General features: G+C 37.3%; 1 protein-coding gene across 7 annotated transcripts in view; it reads right to left on the reverse strand.

Moving 5' to 3' along the window:
• CLEC16A (C-type lectin domain containing 16A) overlaps positions 1–20620 on the reverse strand; it is a 91033-nt gene that overhangs the window by 14133 nt on the left and 56280 nt on the right. For all 7 annotated transcript variants that reach the window (XR_012777662.1, XR_012777663.1, XM_075515519.1 and 4 more), the window contains exons 19-22: positions 13189–13340; positions 12258–12462; positions 10650–10820; positions 560–706 (exon numbers count right to left, since the gene is read on the reverse strand). Coding sequence is in view for 5 of the 7 variants with exons in the window: in XM_075515519.1 (XP_075371634.1) it covers positions 560–706; positions 10650–10820; positions 12258–12462; positions 13189–13340 (675 nt within the window). In the remaining 2 variants the exon portion in view is untranslated. The remainder of the gene's footprint in view (positions 1–559; positions 707–10649; positions 10821–12257; positions 12463–13188; positions 13341–20620) is intronic.

A 20620-nucleotide genomic window follows, 5' to 3' on the forward strand; every position in this document is an offset into this window, starting at 1 on the left:
GTTATTGCAAAAGCTTTACAATATTAGCATCCTAGATAATTATTTTCAAATATTTCATATTTGGCCCATTGTTACAAATTAACATGAGTATCAGATAAACATACAAAAGCAAACGTCACCCAGTTCAGAAAAGATGCTTCATGGAGAGATCAACTTATCCACTACAGTGAAAGGCTAACAGTTTACATTACAAATTTATGCAAAGCAATACTTCAGTTAAAAAAAAAAAAAACCCACAACAAAAAAACCCCAAAACCCACAGACAAAACAACAACATTTTAAATTGTATGTGCTAGGAGACAAGTCAGACAAGCAGGACATTATTTCACCAGTACTTAAAATCACTGCTGAAAGATGCGAAATATTTATTAGAGTTCAAGAAAGCTAAAGAGATCGTTAAAATTTGCACCACAATTTACTTTAACTTGTTTAGTTGAATGATCGAGTGATCTAAAAATGTAAAGCTCTACTGTTTTTAATCCAATAACATAGTAACTTAATTTTACAATAAACTACTCTACATCCCTTAGTGCCTCGGCTGAAAATCGTGATTTAGTACCTGATGGGCTCTGTGCAGCAGAAGGAGTGGATGTTGAGCTTGCAGTCACTGAATCACAGCGCCCCGTACTCCCACTACCACTGGAAGGTGATGGTGATGAGAGCGGTGATGGATTGTGCTGATTTATACACTGGGCTACAGCAAAGCCTGCAAAACAGGACAATGAAGTTTCTGAGTTAATAATCAGCTTGAAAGAGTTAACCTATATGAACAAATTGAGAAAAGGCAAGAGCAAATATTGCATCAAAGTGGTGCTAATTTCATGTAGTGACCCAGAGGATGCACCCTCTCCCACCGTCATCTCGGAAGGCTGAAAATCTGAATGCATCTTACTGAAAACATGCTACAAAAGCTGATCAGTGAACAAGAAAGTAGAAGTTAAGGGATTCAAAACAGTTTAAAACTTAGAGCTTGCACAAACAGTCAAAACATGTCAAAACTCTTTAGTTTTTGATATAGTCAATAAATTCATGGGTCACAGACCTTAATGTGATAAGGAAAATATAAGTCAAAAGTGAACAAAAACCCCCTATCAGATAGAAGGCCTGCACTACATTTTTTTATTGCAGAGATAACAACTTCAGAAAATTTTAATCAATCAAATTAATGCTGGTACTGGATTTCATCCACCTTCTCACAAGTCAAACTTTTTCCAGTCTGAAGACTGGAAAGGTCTATACAGTGTCTGACAGCACTTTTAAAGTAAGTCTTCTTCTGGCTTTCAGTCTAGTATTTCCTCAAATTCTTTACATTGTAGCATCCTCTTCTTTCCTAACATAATCTTGCATTCATTTCTTTCTCCTTCCTCTGCAACCCCCTGCTTCAGTCTTTGACATGCCTTCAAAAAAAAAAAAAAAAAAAAAAAATCTTCATTTTAGTTCCTTGCCTCCTCACATACAAGGACTCATGCACTTTCTCTTTCAAGATGCAATTTCAGAAAGTATGGAGGACCTGCAGCACAGGGAAATCCATTGGAAGTACGCAATTTGGGAAAGAAGTGCAAGGAAGGAATTCAAATCCCTGGTTTCTCAAACCCAACATCTCAGAACTGAATAGCCTGATAACAGGGTATTTCGCAATATTTAATTTCACTGATTTAGTCAAGATGAGAAGCCATGAATACACGACATCTACATCATACATTCATTGCATAAGACTACACTGAATCAGAAAGTAAACAATAGTTACTCCATTTATGTTGTGCAAAATATTTTGTGCAGAAGTATGCTATGAGCCAAAAGACAACTAAAATTTATCCTTTAGGTTACTGGTGAATGTGTTATGTTGCCATTCAGTCATATCCTACTAAAATAAGCGCCCACGAAGGTGTCTTCAGTAAGTCCAGCAGCACTGCAAACACATGTTGAACATTTCATACAAGTAAACAATTAGTAAATTTTTCTTTTATGGGTGAGAACGGCAACTTTGTACAAAACAGATACTACATTAAAAACTTATTTGACATAACTAGCTTGTATTTATGAACACCCTTATTTTTTTATATTGCCTTATGGCAAAGTGTCTGGTTGACACGATTCACTTGTGACAATTTCAAATTAAATTTAACACTAAATTTCAGACATTCACAGATTATAAATGCCAAAGGCATACACTTGACCTTGTCTATATTGATACCTCAACATAGACAGAAATACAAGAGTATCTTTGGAAGAGTTAGAACACTTTACAACATCAGTCTTGTAAGAATGTGCCTTGTATTTGAGAAGAGAAGCTGGAATATGGAGCAAAAGAAACAAAACCAAAAAAACCACTTGGTGTTTCAAAAGCATGTTACTTTAACAAAGTTTTTTTTCTTTTTCTTATGTAGTCATGTTCTATTATATCCAACAGATACATTTTTGTTTGTTGTTTACAACATCTTGTGTTTTCCAGCAATTGTTAAGGCTTTCTTAAAGCTTATATTTTCATTTAACAACAAAATGAGATTATCATTACTGGGACAAAAGCAAGTAAGCACGCTCTGGCTTTCAGCAGACTTCGGATCAAGAAAGTCAGAGCACTTCACTCTTGCACCAACCCTCTGACAGATTATCAGAAAAAAGTTGTTCAGTGACAGGCTTGATAACAAGTTTGCTTTTGCACAAAACCCATAGTGTGGAATACCAAGACTTGCAGTGAAAATACTCCAGTTCTGAAAAACTTCAGAAATTACTTTCACACACTCTGTTGATCCCCATATGTTGAAGACCCCTGCCTTGGGATGACCTGCTAACTCACTTGCGATTAGACTGTTTGAACAAGTCAGGATATCTCCCATGAGATTAAACCAGTAAGTTGCCTTTCACTGTATCTTTCAATGAGCAGTTGTTTTCCCCCTTTGTTCTGATTTTGCTCTGATTTTCCTCATAGTACTTGGAAGCTTTTAGTCATCTCTTCAGGTTTTGATAGCAAGCAGCTTTTCAGAACTTGGAGGACTCCTTACTGCGAAAGAAGTATCTTCAATACGGGCTCTACGTCAGGTGATGTACACAGCTCAGCTGCTTCTGCAGCCCTCCTCACTCTCCCATGGGAAAGTGTTAATGCAAAAGTTTACTTTTTATTGTCAGTCCCCTGAATTATTGAAAGTAGCCATGATGTGCAGTATGAAACACCTAACAATATACTACTTGTTGCCTTCACTGCATAGTGAACACTGAAAAGGAAAGTATCTGACAATCAGGTATGAGAGAAAACAAATGCACCACACAATTCTTTATTCTTTTATATGGGGAATCTCCCATGGCACCGGATGGATGATTCACTCATTACAGAGAATCTCCTATATGGGGAATTTGCTGGTGCCACACGGCAGGCAGCCAGGCAGTCAAAACTCAATTTAAATGGGCTTGTTACAAGAAGCATATGAAAGCTTTAAAACACAGACATGACAAGTCAGGAGAACGCTGTTAGCAGCAACACATACTGACAGGTTGTGTTACAAGGAAAAAAACAGAATGGATGAAGAAAGAAGACACAGAAAAAAGCTAACAAACATCAGTCCTGTTAATAGTCCAACTTAATCTGCAGTCCCACGTCTTACCCTCTACCTCCCATGCTTATACTCAAGAACTAGACTCAAAACCACTTGCAGAAACACAATGCTATCTGAATTGCTGTACTACTTGCATCATAGTTTTAGATGGGTGAATGCCACTTTTACCAAGCTTTTCTCTTGTTTTAAGTTACAATTAATTATGTCAAAGATGAACACCACTTGAAAGAATTAAATAACCACCATGGCAGGAGACATCTATTTTAGTTAAAAACAAAAGAGTTTGGTAAGCAGCTAATTATTCCATGAATGTAAATAAATCCATGTATTGTTTTCAGAAACCAAACTGATTGATCTTCTACAATCACTTAGATAAGTTAAACTGAGGTTACACACAGTGACGCCTGATAGTCTGCAAAAAGTTAACCACAAACTAAACTACCTCAAACGTGAAAGACTTCTACAGCACTCAGGGCCACTGATACATATAGTTTTTAATATAGCAAATATGCATTAGGTTTCTCATACATACTTCATATTTTGAAATACCAGTTAGGATGGGAAACAAGGAATAATCAATGGACTTGTGACCACAGAAGTGAGGCAAAGCCAGCTCTTAAAGTGAATGAAACTTGTTTTTGGAACAGTTGCTAAAGCCATTGGTATAGAAGTGCTTACATCAATATCTTTTGTTTCCCTTACGGTGCTGGAAAAAGTTGTACCTATCCAAGGCATTCTATATCCACAAAAGGTTTGCACTTCAAGGGAGGAGAAATATTCCATCCTCACCAAAATAGTAGAAAAAGTAAACAAGGTCTACTGTGACTATCTCAGGAAAAGCTGACCTGATTCAGCAAGACTGCCTGCCTAAATGTTCTGCAGAACAGCACTCATGGATTCATGTCCTTACACTGAAGCATTTGCTTGCAAACGATCTTAACGTATCTTCTCTCCCAATATAACTGCAGAGGAAGGATTTTAAGTGTGCTACAGCAAGGTAATTTAGAAAGGAGGGAAAGGTTAAGTCTAAATAATTCAAAATACTGTAACTGTGAAAATACTGACCAAGAACAACTATTCTAACCAGGAAATATCTGCAAAGAAAAGGTGAGCAGAATTAATCATGGCTATGGAAAGTAAAATAACACTGAAAAAGTTCTAGAGGTGCCTTTGCTACTACTTTATGACTCTCAAGTTGTGATAGAGGTTACAAACACAAATATTTCCTTTCCAGTAGTCATGATTCTGCTTCAGCATAACTTTCTATTTAAGACTCAGTAAGGTATTACTGTAAAGATGTACCTTCCCAGTTCCTTGGAGAAGATCTTATATCCATAATCACAATGTTTCATAAGGCTGTGTTTCTTTCATAAAATATGTATCAACAGTTATCCTTTTGCCATGTTTTACATAACAGCAGCAAAATTTCATGCCAAAACCTGAAATAACTTCTTAGCTTTTCTTTAAAGGAATTTTTTCTTAAGCAATTAATGCAAATCTTTCTCCTAAATTGGAGAAAACCTTCTTACTGTCTTATAAATGATTTCATGCGAGAGACAGCCTGAACTTTAAGATCTCCTAAGAACAGAATTTGAAGGTGAGGAGAAGGGGAAGGGGTAGTGGTGGCAGAGAACAGGACAAGCAAGACAAAAAAAAACCCAAAACAAACCACCCACAAAAAACCCAAAAACCAACAGCCCCCCCCCAAAATAAAAAAAAAAAAAAACCCCAACCCAAAAAACAGCAACAAAAAAGCCCGAGAAGTAGAAATAAAACCTTGGCCAAGAAAGCAGAAACTGTTTTCTCATTGTAAACCGTATCTTCATTACCCCAATGTCTTTTTTTTGTATTCCAATTTCTTTCTATTCTGTTCTAAGTATAGTTTATATCTCATAAAAAATTCTCATGTCTTTCCACATGTTGGTTCCTAGTCAAATCCCCTTACATGCCTGAAAAGTATTTCTTTCACTAGTTATTTTGCATCTTTGCAAAGTGCTATTCTGGTTTAGAAAACCTGATGCACTTTTTAAAAATTTCAACTTGTAGCGATTATTTACATTTAAGAAACTCCATTACAACCTCATAAAACTGAAGAATAACTGTTTTAATGCAAAAAATGTTTTTGCTGCCACGAAAAACCATGTACAAAACAAATCGGTCACTTGGAGCTCTGTTGCAACTTCATCCAGCATTAAAAAATGGATTAACTGACATTTTTAGTCTCCACATTTGCCATGCAATGCCAATATATGATGACTGTAGCTTTATTCACAGTTCTTCTCATCAATTTACAGAATCACAGAATCATATAGGTTGGAAAAGACCTTTAAGATCATCGAGTCCAACCATAAACCTAACACTGCCAAAAACCATCACTACACCATGTCTCTAAGTACCTCATCCAAACGTCCTTTAAATACCTCCAGGGATGGCGACTCAACCACTTCCCTGGGCAGTCTGTTCCAATGCTTGATAACCCTCTCGGTGAAGAAAAATTTCCTAATATCCAGTCTAAACCTCCCCTGGCGCAACTTGAGGCCATTTCCTCTTGTCCTATCACTTGTTACCTGGGAGAAGAGACCGACCCCCACCTCTCTACACCCTCCTTTCAGGTAGTTGTAGAGAGCGATGAGGTCTCCCCTCAGCCTCCTTTTCTCCAGGCTAAACAGTCCCAGCTCCCTCAGCCGCTCCTCATAAGACTTCTGCTCCAGACTGCTCCAATTTAGTATACTGAACAGACTAGTTTCAAGTCCAGTGATCAGGGGACCTAATTCTTTGCCATGGCTGATACTCTTTATGCCTTGCTAGCATATCATCATTAAGAGTGATACTTTGTTGAGACAGCATTTATTTTGACTGTCCTTTAATGCACAAAGGAACTCTAATATTAAAGTATGCCACAATTTCTTCCATCAACCAGAGAATTCCCTTCTACAAGTTGAAAGAAATTAGAATAGTTACTGTAGTTCAGCGGGCATGGAGAGAGCTAAAGCATATGTCAGCATTAAAACACAAGACTTGAGAATTCTCAGTCTCAGAATGTGCTATTTTGAAGTGCTGTTTTTTTACTGAAAATAATCATTGTAAAGAGTAAACTCCCCAAATAGTAACAGTCAAAGATTGGTTGCAAACCTGTTTCTTATTTAAAAAAAAAAAAATCAACCTTAGCAGTCCTGCATATTTAACTCTGTTTCAATGGCATCTTTCATTTCTTGCACACAAGCAGTAATTCATATTACATAAATCAAGTTAGTTGTATCTTCTGTAATCTTAGCGCTGTCAAACTACTTTAATTAGGCACTTCTGCTTGTATACCTCTGGACAGAAATGATTTAGTTCTACATCATTCTGCTGATGACAGGAAGATTAGTATCTAGTTCATACCCCACAATTCTGATGACCAGGAAATATAAATAGGTATAAAAAAAGGCAGCAGAGTTGTGTCTTTAAAAGCAGCAGCCATAATTAAATATCAAACTTGGAATGGTTCAAAGAATATTAACTGGAAAAAACAAGCTGAGATGATAAACTGAGTTAGCAGTTGTCCTCCATTATTCTTGCATTCTTGCAAACAAATTAAAAAATACTTTAAATATACTGATAGGCTATAAAAGCAACTGTATCCTAGAATTATGGAGCATGGGACACTTCAACCACCTCACACTGGAAGTAACTTAGCACTACTTAAGCAAACTATCTCCCAATCCGATATTCCTACGGTAGCTGTGGTTGACAATGAACATGAAAGTGTTGATCAGAGTCCCACAGTACAGTTCCAAAATAACTTGTATATGACATTCGAATGTGCTGAGCAATCTAACCTCATAAGATCAGTAACAAGTGCAGATGCTCATCAGCTGTGAATGTCAAGCGCCTCATTAGTACTCTGATCAAAAAGATTTGGTTTTTTTACTGTGGATGGAGAAGGCAAATTACAAAAGGTTATATACATTTCAAGAATGCATTCATACTATTCATTTAAAAAAAAAATTCTACGATTTTATGCCCACCTGTGGTGACGTGCACATCATTTTTTTTTACAGTGTATAATATGCTTTTAGAGTGAATAATATTTGACAAAACTAAAATAAATTTTCTTTGCATAAATCTGAACAATCTCAAACACTGCTTAAACAATTCTCGGGCTTTGTTTAAAGTTTTCCTATTCCCAAGAAGTGATGCAAACTTTATACAGAATTCTCGCCTACATTTTCTTTTTCATTTAAAGCTATAAATACCATTTTTTCCTTCAGATATTTTAAAATTAAGATGGCTCTACTTTGCTTGCAATGGTTAATATTAACAAGAAGTTTTTTTTCCAACTTTTCCCCCCAAAGTCTTATTACCATCATATACTGAGGTATTAACAATGGCAAAAATAGTAAGAGAGATCTATTGATTCATTTTGTTTTCCAAAATAAGTTTTCTCAGTAGGAAAGCAACCACTCTTGTTAAAATATTTAGATGTAAGTTTTGCAGGAAATCGTTAAGATTTCCCTTAAGACACACTGAGCATATAAATCTCAGTATATAGCTGGTATTTGAAACTAATATTTGAGTTTGCTTGGAGAGGAAGTGATTATTTGTTTACTTTCAATATAAGACCCATGTTCACAGGACACCTACCAAATCTGCTCATTTCTTTGAAAACAATGTAATTCTTTATTTACATAAAGAATGCTTCAAAAGCATCATATGAATACATAGCTAATGTATAAGATGGCAAACAGTCCAGCCAACTAAACTATCCCTAAAATGCTCTAACATTCTGGCAAAGGCCATTAACCTGAAATAGACCCTGAAGTATATTAATAGTCATGACTTCATGATGATAAAATTGATCAAGTGAAGGATTTTGCTTCTGTTCTTCTCTCATAAGAATTGCCCAGTTTATCAGGCCAGTCATCTGGGATGATTACCTCATCTCACTTCATTTGCATAACCCCTACTTTTTATAAAGAGTATTAACAGGGATGTTCTGAAGCATGGTTTGTTATATTCTTGTCACCTTTCACCCATCTTGCACAAAATCTGGTTTTAAGCTAGAACAACCCTCACCCCCTTCCCTCCAGATATCAAGAAGCACTTTTAAAACAGATTTTAACTTTGGACAATGAAACCATAAAGCAAAGTGAAGCGCAGTTTGACTACAATAAGGTAACTGCATGCTCTCTAGTGAAATATTTAGAGCTTTATGTACGCACTATGATAGAAACTGAACCAGACCAGACTGAAATAAATATTCTTGAAAATTCTTAATTCACTGAGAAAAGGGATTAGGGAACTGATTAAATAGTTGTACTAAAATTCTCCACAGAGTGAAATTTGCAGGAGGGCTGAAAACACTTATATCATTGTCAATTTCTTAAAAACCACACTGGATGTACAGCACTGACAGCTAACATGGTCCTACTAAACACAGTGATTAATGTTCTAAAAATATTGCCAAAAACATAGCTCTCCTTTAAATCAACAAAACACACCATCACCAAGGGAAAGCATAACTTGTTTCTTACAAGTACAATCAAATTAACAGAGTATATGAGCTTGCAGAACTCTTAAACACCACTTAAAGTTGTAGCATTAAGAAATTACTAGCTTCATGTATTCATTTAACTGCAACTTGTTCAATAATTTTTTTTAAAAGGCACAAAATCTTTCTCTAAAAGTAAAAATCTCTCCAAGCCTGATTAAGGGATAAACACAAACAGATTCCTATGAAAATCACTCAGAACTAGGAAACATTCATTCATTAGTGAAGATAAGGGGAGAAGGAAGAGGCATTCGATATTTATATTGTAATCAGTTGTAAAACCATGTATTAATCCATTTTTATTATATTACTGGCTATCATAAAATGCATTTCAAAAATGCAGCATTTGAAATACTTCATGTTCTGTGCCTGGTCTCTCATACTTGGTATCAAATAAAAGCTTAAAAATACTTTTTCCTCTGGATTTGCATGTGCATACAGTGGAAGTCTCAGTTTCCTGGAATTCAAAGTAAGTATGTGGTTGTTTGAACAAACTATCACTTTGCACCACCCCCAATACCTCCCCCTCCCCACCCACCCACAGAATTAGTAGATGAAGTCACTTGCTTGTGTTCAACAAGCCACTCTTAGAGAAGGCTGATTCTGAAACAGTAACACTGGCATCTTTTCAACCACACCTTTTCCATGGAAGTTATGTCAGACAAGGTAATACATTCCCATCGTACAACACACACTTGTCTTTTGAAAAACCTGACCAGCAATATAAATGCTTTTATGATTTCTGTTCCCCAGACTCAGGCAAGCTGAGCTCCAATTTAAGCCTAAGGCAGTAGAACATCTGCTTTCTAAGTAGGGCATTTGAACTCCAAATCATTGAATCACATTTAAAGAGAAATGCTGAGTTTTGTGAAATGATTGGCAGCTAGGGGTAACAAGATTGCATCTTTTTGTATAATACAGCAAAATGAAGTACTTTCAAGCAGTATGAGATTCAACTTTAAAATGACTCCATCAAAAAGGAGAAAAGTTCACCATCTGGAAAAAAAACTCTGCAGAGAAGTTAATTTGTGAAATAGACAATAAGGAGACAAAAGAGCAAAGAGCTTGTTGATTTAGAATCATTCCTTTAATTACAATTCCGAGCTAACGTTTTAGGAGTAGCTGTGGCCCTTTTCTGACTCACTAGCTCTAAGGTAAACAAAGCAGTACACAGTATCCCAGCTATTTTTACAAACTGGCAAGAAAATGACCATAACCAAATTAAAGGAAAAACTATGCACAACTGACAGATGTGTTGCATAAATACTGAGTATGTGAAACATGATTTAAACTAACTCAATTTGTAAAGGAAGGCAAAAGTATTAAGACACTTCCAGTGTATTTGGAGAAACTGCCATGGATGTATTGCTCACAACATACCTGGAATACACACCCAGGCATTAGTTGTTTCTCTAGGAGTAAATTTTTCCATAAGCCTCATCCTGGACTTGTGTGTTCAGAAACATATCACAGTAAGCTTTTCATTGCTTACACAAGTTACAGTTCAGCTTTTGCAGATACAAATCACAAAGCAAAAACTGCTTGATAATGAATGCTAATCTTACCTGGAACTTTGTCAACAGATGCAAAAACAGAGCGTTGCACTGTAGGATCACTGCTACCACGTCGTGACTGATCATAAAATCTAAATGGAAGGTGTTGGGCTGTAGCTGCAGAGCTGTGTCCAAAACCCATAACAACTTCAGTTGAAGGCTGAACAGGAAGATCCAGGAGAGCTATGTTTAATCACAATTGATAATTTTTGTTACTCAAAAATACATAAAAGGAAGAGTAGGTGAAAATAAAATTGATAGTTTGCTCAGGATCTTAAGGCTAAACCAGATTGTTTAACATAACTTGCTTGCATTTACCTCTTAATTATGGTCACAATTGCATTGGAAAGGAAGAGAGACAACATTTCTGGCAACCTTTTCTACCATTGCTGTCCACACTATGTTCACACTAAGGAAGCCTCAGAATACAGTGGAGGAGAAGAAAAGGATTACAGTAAGCTTCTTGCATTAAACAAGCCATAGGAGTTATTTAAAAGAAAAATCTTCTGTTTTTCCCTGTATAAATAAAGTCATTCATTAGTTACAACTGAACACTGCAGAAAGCCATTTAAAGAGACAATCTGCTTTAAACTGGCAAAAAAATGCCTTTACATTACCATTCAACCTAAAATTTTAATATTAAAATAGACCTCTATTAACCTCAAACTTGCTTTAAACTTTTTAACATGAAGCAAGCCATAAAAGTATGACATATCTATTTTGTAAACTCAAAGCATAAAACTCTTTTTAGTTAGCTTCCTACAGAACTGTAAGACACTAAAATAATCTTAAACCACCTATAACCAGAATAATTCTCTGACCAACTCAATTTTAATACCAACTATGACTGTTTTTCACAACTCTGATTAGTTCATTATTGCTCTTGGACAATCCAAGTAACTGAGCTAGCTGGTGTCCTTTTCCATTTGCCCACCTATTTTCCTTCCTGTATTTCAGAGTTTCCTTTTCTATACTCACCAATTCATTCAGTTTACTGGTAAGCTTAAATTTGTTTTTTACTCACTTAATATTCAAGTAATATTTTCATCACTCTTTGCTATTTACTCAAATTAACTCTTTCCTTCATCTCTTCGCATGCAGTTCCTCCAAACACAGAAATCTAGCTGCTGATACTCCACTTAATGTTTTGGATTGCTCATCACCACCACATCCAAGCATTAAGCATCATCATCAACACCATCAGGACTCCATCCAACTCAGGACTCCATCCAACTCAGGACTCCATCCAACTCAGGACTCAGGCAAGCTGAGCTCCAATTTAGTCCTAAGGCAGCAGAACATCTGCTTTCTAAGTAGGGCATTTGAATTTTGAATCACTGAATCCATTTAAAGAGAAATGCTGAGTTTTGTGAAATGGTTGGTAGCTAGTGGTAACAAGACAGCATTCCTTATTTTTCATCCTTTCTTTGATGTGTCTTATTAAACATGAAAACATATATTTTACTCCAATAAAATCTATTGCTTGGAAACTAGACACTGGTTTACAGTTTTCTGTGGCACGCCACTTCTTAGATTTTTCTAACACATCCTTATGTTACAGAGTGACTCGCTATGACATACAAGTCTTGTTCTCAGAATAATTTCAAAATAACCGTTCACCTGCTATTCTCTGCATTTTCATACGCCGAGCTTGGATACGGCCTTTTGCAAGACGTTGTTTTGCAATAATGCAGCGAATGTGATCAGAAAAAATAAATGTAGCTTGAAGGATAGGGAAGGGCTTAGAATGAGGACTTGAGGCAGGCTTATGAATTATTATGTTCAGAGCTCTACTGTCATCCTCTACTCCCGTCACCTGCATATCCTAAAAAGAAACAGAAGGCAAGTAGCTAATGGAAAAGTTAGCATTTTAAAACTATAAATTAAATATCAACATTGAAAGAAAACCCTATGAACGCTCCACTAAAGCTCCTAAAAAAACAGTTTCTGTGTTAAAAAAAAAAGATTATGCAAGTTGTACAACCTTAGATTTAGTTCTTCAAAAATTGGTACACATAGAGATTAAATCAGTTTAAAATTAAATTAAGTTATTTGAGCATAGCGAATTTTCAGGAAATACAAACAGTGTTGGCTAAGGCAAGAAAGAAACATAAATGAGAGAAATGTCTTAAAGCTTTTGAAATCAATTAGATAAGCACAGATCATTTTGAAGCTACAACCTGTCACCTTCCCTACCCATGTAGGAAGATCAGAACTCTAGGAGAGTTCATTACTGTGCCACTTAAGGAAAGTGCTTGGGACTCAATCCTAATTGTATATGATTTCAGTGTTCAGATGAACACAGCCCAACATACATTGGGGAAGTTACCTCATTTTCAAGTATGCCTCTAGTTAGCTATGTAAACTTCTTCAGAAAACCACAAATAGTTTAAAAGGCAGGAACTAGAAAAAAAGACTAGCAACAGAAGAAACAAGTAAGCATGGTACAGAGCTTAAATATATAAGCTAATATTGGTATTACTATTTATCCAACATAAATGTACATTTTCAGCTGACAAAAAGTAACCACCCAGATTAAAACTTCTCTTACCTGCAAAAGGCCTGCAAACTTAACTACTCCCCATCCAAGTCTGGCAACATCTGGCTCAACCAAACTCATCTGGTAAATATCCACAGCCAGGAATCTTTGAACTTGACCCCCATCCTTTGTTATGACTGTACAAGCAATTAGATCACTGTTATCTGAAGGAAGGAAAGAAAAAAGTTACAGAGCTACTGAAGTTAAGGATTCTGGGTTTTGGTTGTTTTATGTAACATAAAATGTTAATATATAAAAGCGTAATCAACTTTACAACACATGCTTAAAGTTATTCAAGGTTTGTTTGGTTTTTTAAAATATATATTTTGCTTTTCCTTATCATATTTATAGTTACATAGAAAGGGCAGGACATATTTTAACAACAGTGGTTCAGATATCTTACAAGGACAACCAGGTGATCAGGCCCAGGCAGCATGGGTTTATGAAAGGCAGGTTGTGCTTGACTAACCTGATCTCCTTCTACGACAGGGTGACCCACTTAGTGAATGAGGGGAAGGCTGTGGATGTTGTCTATCTAGACTTCAGTAAAGCCTTTGACACGGTTTCCCACAGCATTCTCCTGGAGAAACTGGCTGCTCATGGCTTGGATGGGTGTACTCTTCGCTGGGTAAAGAACTGGCTGGATGGCCGGGCCCAAGGAGTTTACTCCAGTTGGAGTGAATGGAGTTTACTCCAGTTGGCGGCTGGTCACAAACAGTGTTCCCCAGGGCTCAGTTTGGGGTTTGGAGCCAGTATTCCCCAGGGCTCAGTTCTGTTTAATATCTTTATCAATGATCTCGACGAAGGGATCAAGTGCGCCCTCAGGCAGTTTGCAGACAACACCAAGTTGTGTGGGAGTGTTGATCTGCTTGAGGGGAGGAAGGCTCTGCAGAGGGACCTGGACAGGCTGGATTGATGGGCTGGGGCCAGTTGTATGGGGTTCAACAAGGCTAAGTGCAAGGTCCTGCACTTGAGTCACAACAACCCCATGCAACACTACAGGCTTGGGGAAGAGTGGCTGGAAAGCTGCCTGGTGGAAAAGGACCTGGGGTGTTGGTTGACAGCCGCCTGAATATGAGCCAGCAGTGTGCCCAGGTGGCCAAGAAAGCCAATGGCATTGTGGCTTGTATCAGAAATAGTGTGGCCAGCAGGACTAGGGCAGTGATCGTGCCCCTGTACTCGGCCCTGGTGAGGCCGCACCTCGAATACTGTGTTCAGTGTTGGGCCCCTCCCTACAAGAGAGACATTGAGGTGCTGGAGCGTGTCCAGAGAAGGGCAACGAAGCTGGTGAAGGGTCTAGAAAACAAGTCCTGTGAGGAGCAACTGAGGGACCTGGGGTTGTTTAGCCTGGAGGAAAGGAGGCTGAGGGGAGACCTTATTGCTCTCTACAACTACCTGAAAGGAGGTTGTAGAGAGGTGGGGGTCGGTCTCTTCTCCCAGGTAAGAAGTGATAGGACAAGAGCAAATGGCCTCAAGTTGCACCAGGGGAGGTTTAGATTGGATATTAGGAAAAATTTCTTCACTGAAAGTGTTGTCAAGCAGGGACAGGCTGCCCAGGGAAGTGGTTGAGTCACCATCCCTGGAGGTATTTAAAAGCCGTGTAGATGTGGTGCTTGGGGAAAGGGTAGTGGGGGACTTGGCCCTGCTAGGTTTATGGTTGGACTTGATGATCTTAAAGGTCTTTTCCAACCTATACGATTCTATGATTCTGTAAGTTACATATAAGATACGTATTATATGCACCTTGCTTTCTCTAATCACCTTCATTACCTTTTAGTATAAAACATCACTTCATTTCAGGGGTGAAATTGCAACAGTGTTGATTTCTCTCACTAAGTGGAAGTCTCAAAAAGTTGCCAAAAGACCACAGATACAGTCCTACACCACTGCAGGCAGTTACATCTACCTCGCTATAAATTTAGGCTCCATTCTGACAGAAGTTAACATTTCTGCAGGTCTGAAACCTGACTATTCCGACTGTTGGAAGCCTTTCAACTTTAAGACTACATGGACTCTCCAGGTAAAGTATCACGTTTTTGCCAATATTTGTTAATGAAGTGATATGCTTTTCCTTTACCCACCCATTTTATTCATTTATATTGAATAAACATATCCTCCCTTAACCATTACTCTAGGACCCCTCAAACAAGCCCCAAAATACAGACCTCAAGAAGTAAATACACCATTCCCTGATCCTCCTGCATCTTCTCACTGCACCTGTTCCAGTTCAAACCCACCATTCTTGAAAAGTGACTAAATCACCTTCTTCACACCAGCTGAAGTCTACTGAGCGTCCCGTAAACTGGCACTGACACCTCCTAGCAGACCTTTGCTAATCTTACTGAAGTTGCTTTTTACTTTGCTTCAAATTGATACTTTCATTCACATACTTAATACACACAGGTCTTTTTCATCTCTCTCATATAGTACAATTTATAGCAAGTAAAAGATTCTATGACCAGTATGCTCTCCTACCAAGTTCATAATCTTTGCAATTCTAGATGGTACTCCACATAATTTGATAGATTTAGCCAGCTAAGTTGCAGCATTTTAACTATTTCCTGCAATAGTTTTCATTGGGTTTTGTGGTGGGGTTTTTTGTTTGTTTTTTAGCATAGAAACCATCTGACTTGAAAGCAATGAGTTCTATATTTTGCTTCTACCTTAGCCATAGTTTTTCAACACACTTATTCTCCTTAGTGCTCTCATTCCTTATGTCCTGGTTTCAGCTGAGACAGAGTTAATTTTCTTCGTAGTGGCTGGTATGGGGCTATGTTTTGGATTTGTGCTGAAGACAGTGTTGATAATACAGAGATGTTTTAGTTGTTGCTGTACTAGTCAAGGACTTTTCAGCTTCCCGTGCTCTGCCAGGTGCAGAAGAAGCTGGGAGGGGACACAGCCAGGACAGTTGATCCAAACTGCCCAAAGGGCTATTCCATACCACATGATGTCATGCTCAGTATATAAAGCTGGGGAAGAAGAAGGAAGGGGGGACATTTGGAGTGATGGCGTTTGTCTTCCCAAGTAACCGTTATGCGTGATGGAGCCCTGCTTTCCTGGAGATGGCTGAACACCTGCCTGACCCTGGGAAGTAGTGAATTAATTCCTTGCTTTGCTTTGCTTGTGTGCGCGGCTTTTGCTTTACCTATTAAACTGTTTTTATCTCAACCCTCAAGTTTTCTTACTTTTGTTCTTCCGATTCTCTCCCCCATCCCACCGAGGGGGAGTGAGCGAGCGGCTGCGTGATGCTTAGTTGCCGGCTGGGGCTAAACCACAACACCTTAGTATTGCCAAGTCATTGATAGTCAGCAGTTCGGAGCTATTCATTAATATAGCCTTTCCTAAAATGAGGGTTCAGTGCTATACACATCAATTGCTGTTAAGATGTATGAGGCTTTTTTCCCTCCTATTCCACACATGCATACTATTTTTAAAGATGCTGTATTTTTAGACATGTGTCTATATACTGAAATCAGTTTGATAAGTGGTATCATTTACAGTAAGGTGAGTATCTTTCAAAAAGGCTGCTGCTTCTTCAGATTTTTTATATCTAACTGAAGGGAGCTATTCTGACACACAGAATTCAATGTATCTCTAATACTTACAGCAGTATCTCCATACTGAACACTGATGTTAGGTGCTCTTGCATCTGAAACCCAGCTGTAGCATTTTTCACATTATTTACACAATGCATTAAAAATCATCCCACTAAAGTTCAACTCTATATTCAGTATCTGAATTAAAACAATGGAAAAAATATCTGACTACTGGTTTTCTCCTCTTCAGTTTCTCATGGAAAAAAAACCCGTAAAAATAAAACTAGAAGAATTTGCTAAATGGATAGGAATGAGGCTGCAGGTTACACAAAACAGTAAAACTTGAATTTACTTATCCAAACATCTCAACAAGTAGTTAACATCATATTTTATACTAGAAACATCTGTGGGATAGATATAAGCTACAAGCGGAAGCATACAGCTCTTCGCAGTGGCAGGTCATACAACTAGGGACAACAGCCATAAATTACAGTTTGGGAGGTGGAGGAAATTCTTTTTTGCATAATACAGCACAGTGGGTTACCCAGAAAGGTTGTGGAATTTCTATCACCAAAGGTTTTCAAGTTTCAAAAAAAACCCAAAACAAATACTCGTCCCAAAACCAACCTCCCCCCCCCCCCCGCCCCCGCAAAAACCCCCACACCACAACCCAGAGGTCCCTTCCAACTAACATTTCTATGATCCTACCAATTACCCTTTACCAGCAGGATCCACTCAAAATTGATTGGGTGGTAGGAGAGAAAGGGAGGAAATATGGAACCCTAATACAATTAAAAGAGGATAATTAATGCTAACCTAGTGTGAATTTAGTATGAGGTTTTGAAATTTGAGAAAACAAGTTTAATCAATACAACACTGCTACTTTTCTGCACTACATACAGGACATGATTCAGTTACATGACGATTGATTGCTATTACCTTCTCATATGCCCTAGAAGGCTCAAGAAATCTATACAGGATTGGCAAATATTACTACAGGAGCCTATAGGAGATTTATTCCTTTTTAGAGAAGCTGCTGAGACACCAGGCAGAAAATCACAGGAGATCTAAAATGGCAATGTAGCTTATGTTTAGCCAACAGAATCCTACTCCAATGTTATTGTACCAATGACATTCTAATAATCTGAACAATAAAAGACAACAATATATATTAAATGCATCAACAGCTCTATCTAAATTTTTGATCCAAAAGTGTATCTGTATTCGTTTATATTTTATACATACACATCTAGAAGTGGTAACAGAGGTATAGATCTAATACATCCCTCCAGAAATTACTTTCTAATACCTAAATTATTCCACCTTTTCACTTATAACTGGAAAGCTTGAAGTTATTATCAATGATTCTAAGTCATGGGAAAACAAGAATAATGCAAGTGTCATTTATTCTGAACTGGCCTGTGAATTTAGACATAAAACACCCAAACATGTTTCATTGTTTTGAAATGTGTAATGTCACATACAGCAGGAAATGAAAAACAGAAGCCTTCTAGTAGGAAGGATTGTAGCCAGGATTTAACTTATCTGAAAGAGCCTTGGAATTACAGTTGATAACAAAGTGAATGTATTTCTACAATAAAATGGCAGACATGATCTCTGAATGTACACAACGGGTTAATACCTCTGCTTTACACTGGTGTATTACTGTAACACCACGCCAGCTGAAGTACACACAGTTGTAAAGAAGCAGGCTGAAAGAAACTTGAAAGACCACCACAACAAAAACTGACATGAAAATTAGAAATACCTTTTTTTTTTTTTAAAGCAAAAAGCTTAATAATTCAACTAACTTAAAGACCATGGTGAAAATAATTGACTGATGAAACTACACAATTGGTAATCTGTTCCTTCACAGGACAAAGTTTCTAATCAAGAACTAACATTTGTCTAGCAATACACTTTGGTTGAAACAGAACTAGCTTCAGGGAAGTCATATGTAATGCACAGGATATATACAATGTTTTTTTCCAAGCCACAGAAACAGAATAAAACAAGAAAATCCCTATGAATATAGCTATTAACTGAGAAGGAATTAATTCTCAAACAGTTGGTATGACTAAACAAGGATGAACTTACTATATGGCCTATCCTCTATATTGCATAAAAACTCTTATAGCCAATACCTTTTTTGAAGCAGTTTCAGTAACAAGCATAAAGTGTTATCAGTGTTAATGAGCCCCTAAGGCCTTCAACAATTACAGATGTGTTTCAAAACAGGACTCTGGAACATGTCTGGTTACTTCTTAACTTGGGACCCTTTATTTATTGCCTCTTTCATTCTTAAATATGTTGATGGACTAATTGGATTAATTTCAGTCGGTATGAATTCCTGGAACAGCCCTATTCTTCTCAAGACCTGAAGTAACCGGATTTGGACCTCTCCAAATACATAATGTGAGGTTGCTGAATTTTGTAGATAATCTGTTGTGAGATTCTCAACATATAGGCCACAACACCAAATAGAGTTGTGAAGTTCTCAAACACTTGGTTTTATATTTATACAGTTTTATACAGTTTTTAGTGCAACAGCAAGGAGATTAAAATACCTGGAATTACTGCTGTACAAATTCAACTGCCTGACTACAAAAAAATGCAGTACTTAAGGTAAAGAACTCAAAGGGCAGAAGTTGTTTTCCAGAACAGAAAGTTTTCATGTTAGATCTGACAAAAACTTAAAGTAAAGCATTACTGTAAAAGTTTATCAAAGAACAGAAAGGAAAATTACTCATTTATTAGGCAATTGTTACAGGAATCTTTTGAGTTTATACAACTGAATGTACTCCATTTACATGACTGTTTCTAGTTCACAGGTGCTGAAGGGTTGTAAGCTACAGTCATCCTTTATGACAAAAACAGAAGAGAAAGTGTGGTTAAACACATTTCCAGTGAAGTGATCTGAGAATACTTACAGCTCTGCTATAAAACAGTTACAGGTACCCAACCACATTTAGATGAAAGAATTTCAAGCCCAGTAAACGGTAGTACTACTGAAATTTGATCTGGGGATTAAAGTGAACCACAGACTGAATGGCTCACTGATGTGACACTGCTGCAAAAAAGTATTGTGTCATATACTTTTTGTTCGGGGGGGGGGGGGGGGGGGGGGGGGGGGCAGGGGACACGACACCAAAACAATAATCAGACTGGGTTTGAGTATACTGAAACAAAAATCTAGTGGAAGAAAGTAGCTAACATACGTTTACAAAAATAACATTTACTCTAGTAACCATCACAGAATTTTGAGAGCACATCTTTTCCCCATTACTGTTCTCGGTAATTTTTTTTCTCTGAATATGAAGATTTATTTCTGTACACCTCCAAATAACTGAAAATAAGGGATAACGTATTATAAATGCTAATCACACACAGGGTACTGCAACCAAGCAGAAGCACGCTTGCTCCTAAAACTTACTTTCCCGTAAACACAAGACTACTGATTACCAGGCAGAGGGACTCCGTATTGCAGCAGCATTTTCTTAAATTGTCTCAAAATTGTCACACTGCACTTCTGACAGTACTTTTTAATTTTTTTTTAATTAAATACCTTGATAAAAAATAATCTATTTTTTTAAACAGATGCCAAGTTGTTAAATATAAATCAAGCATTTGCTCCCACCAGGCAGGTATATTTTAAAAATATTTCATAGAATCATTAAGGTTGGAAAAGACCTCTAGGATCATCTGGTCCAACTGTCAACCCAACACCTCCTTCAGACCAGTACTTATAAATCTAACAGAGAAAAGATCGCTATCAGAAGTAAAACATTAAATAATTAACTATTAGCAAACAAGCAAAACAGCCCAATAAAGCTCTTTCACATTACCAGCAATAAATATAAGATTTGAACACCATACACACTACAGAGGAGTTATGCCACAAAGTCCAG

This window comes from Mycteria americana, chromosome 12, assembly GCF_035582795.1.
Source record: "Mycteria americana isolate JAX WOST 10 ecotype Jacksonville Zoo and Gardens chromosome 12, USCA_MyAme_1.0, whole genome shotgun sequence".
Taxonomy (NCBI): Eukaryota; Metazoa; Chordata; class Aves; order Ciconiiformes; family Ciconiidae; genus Mycteria; species Mycteria americana.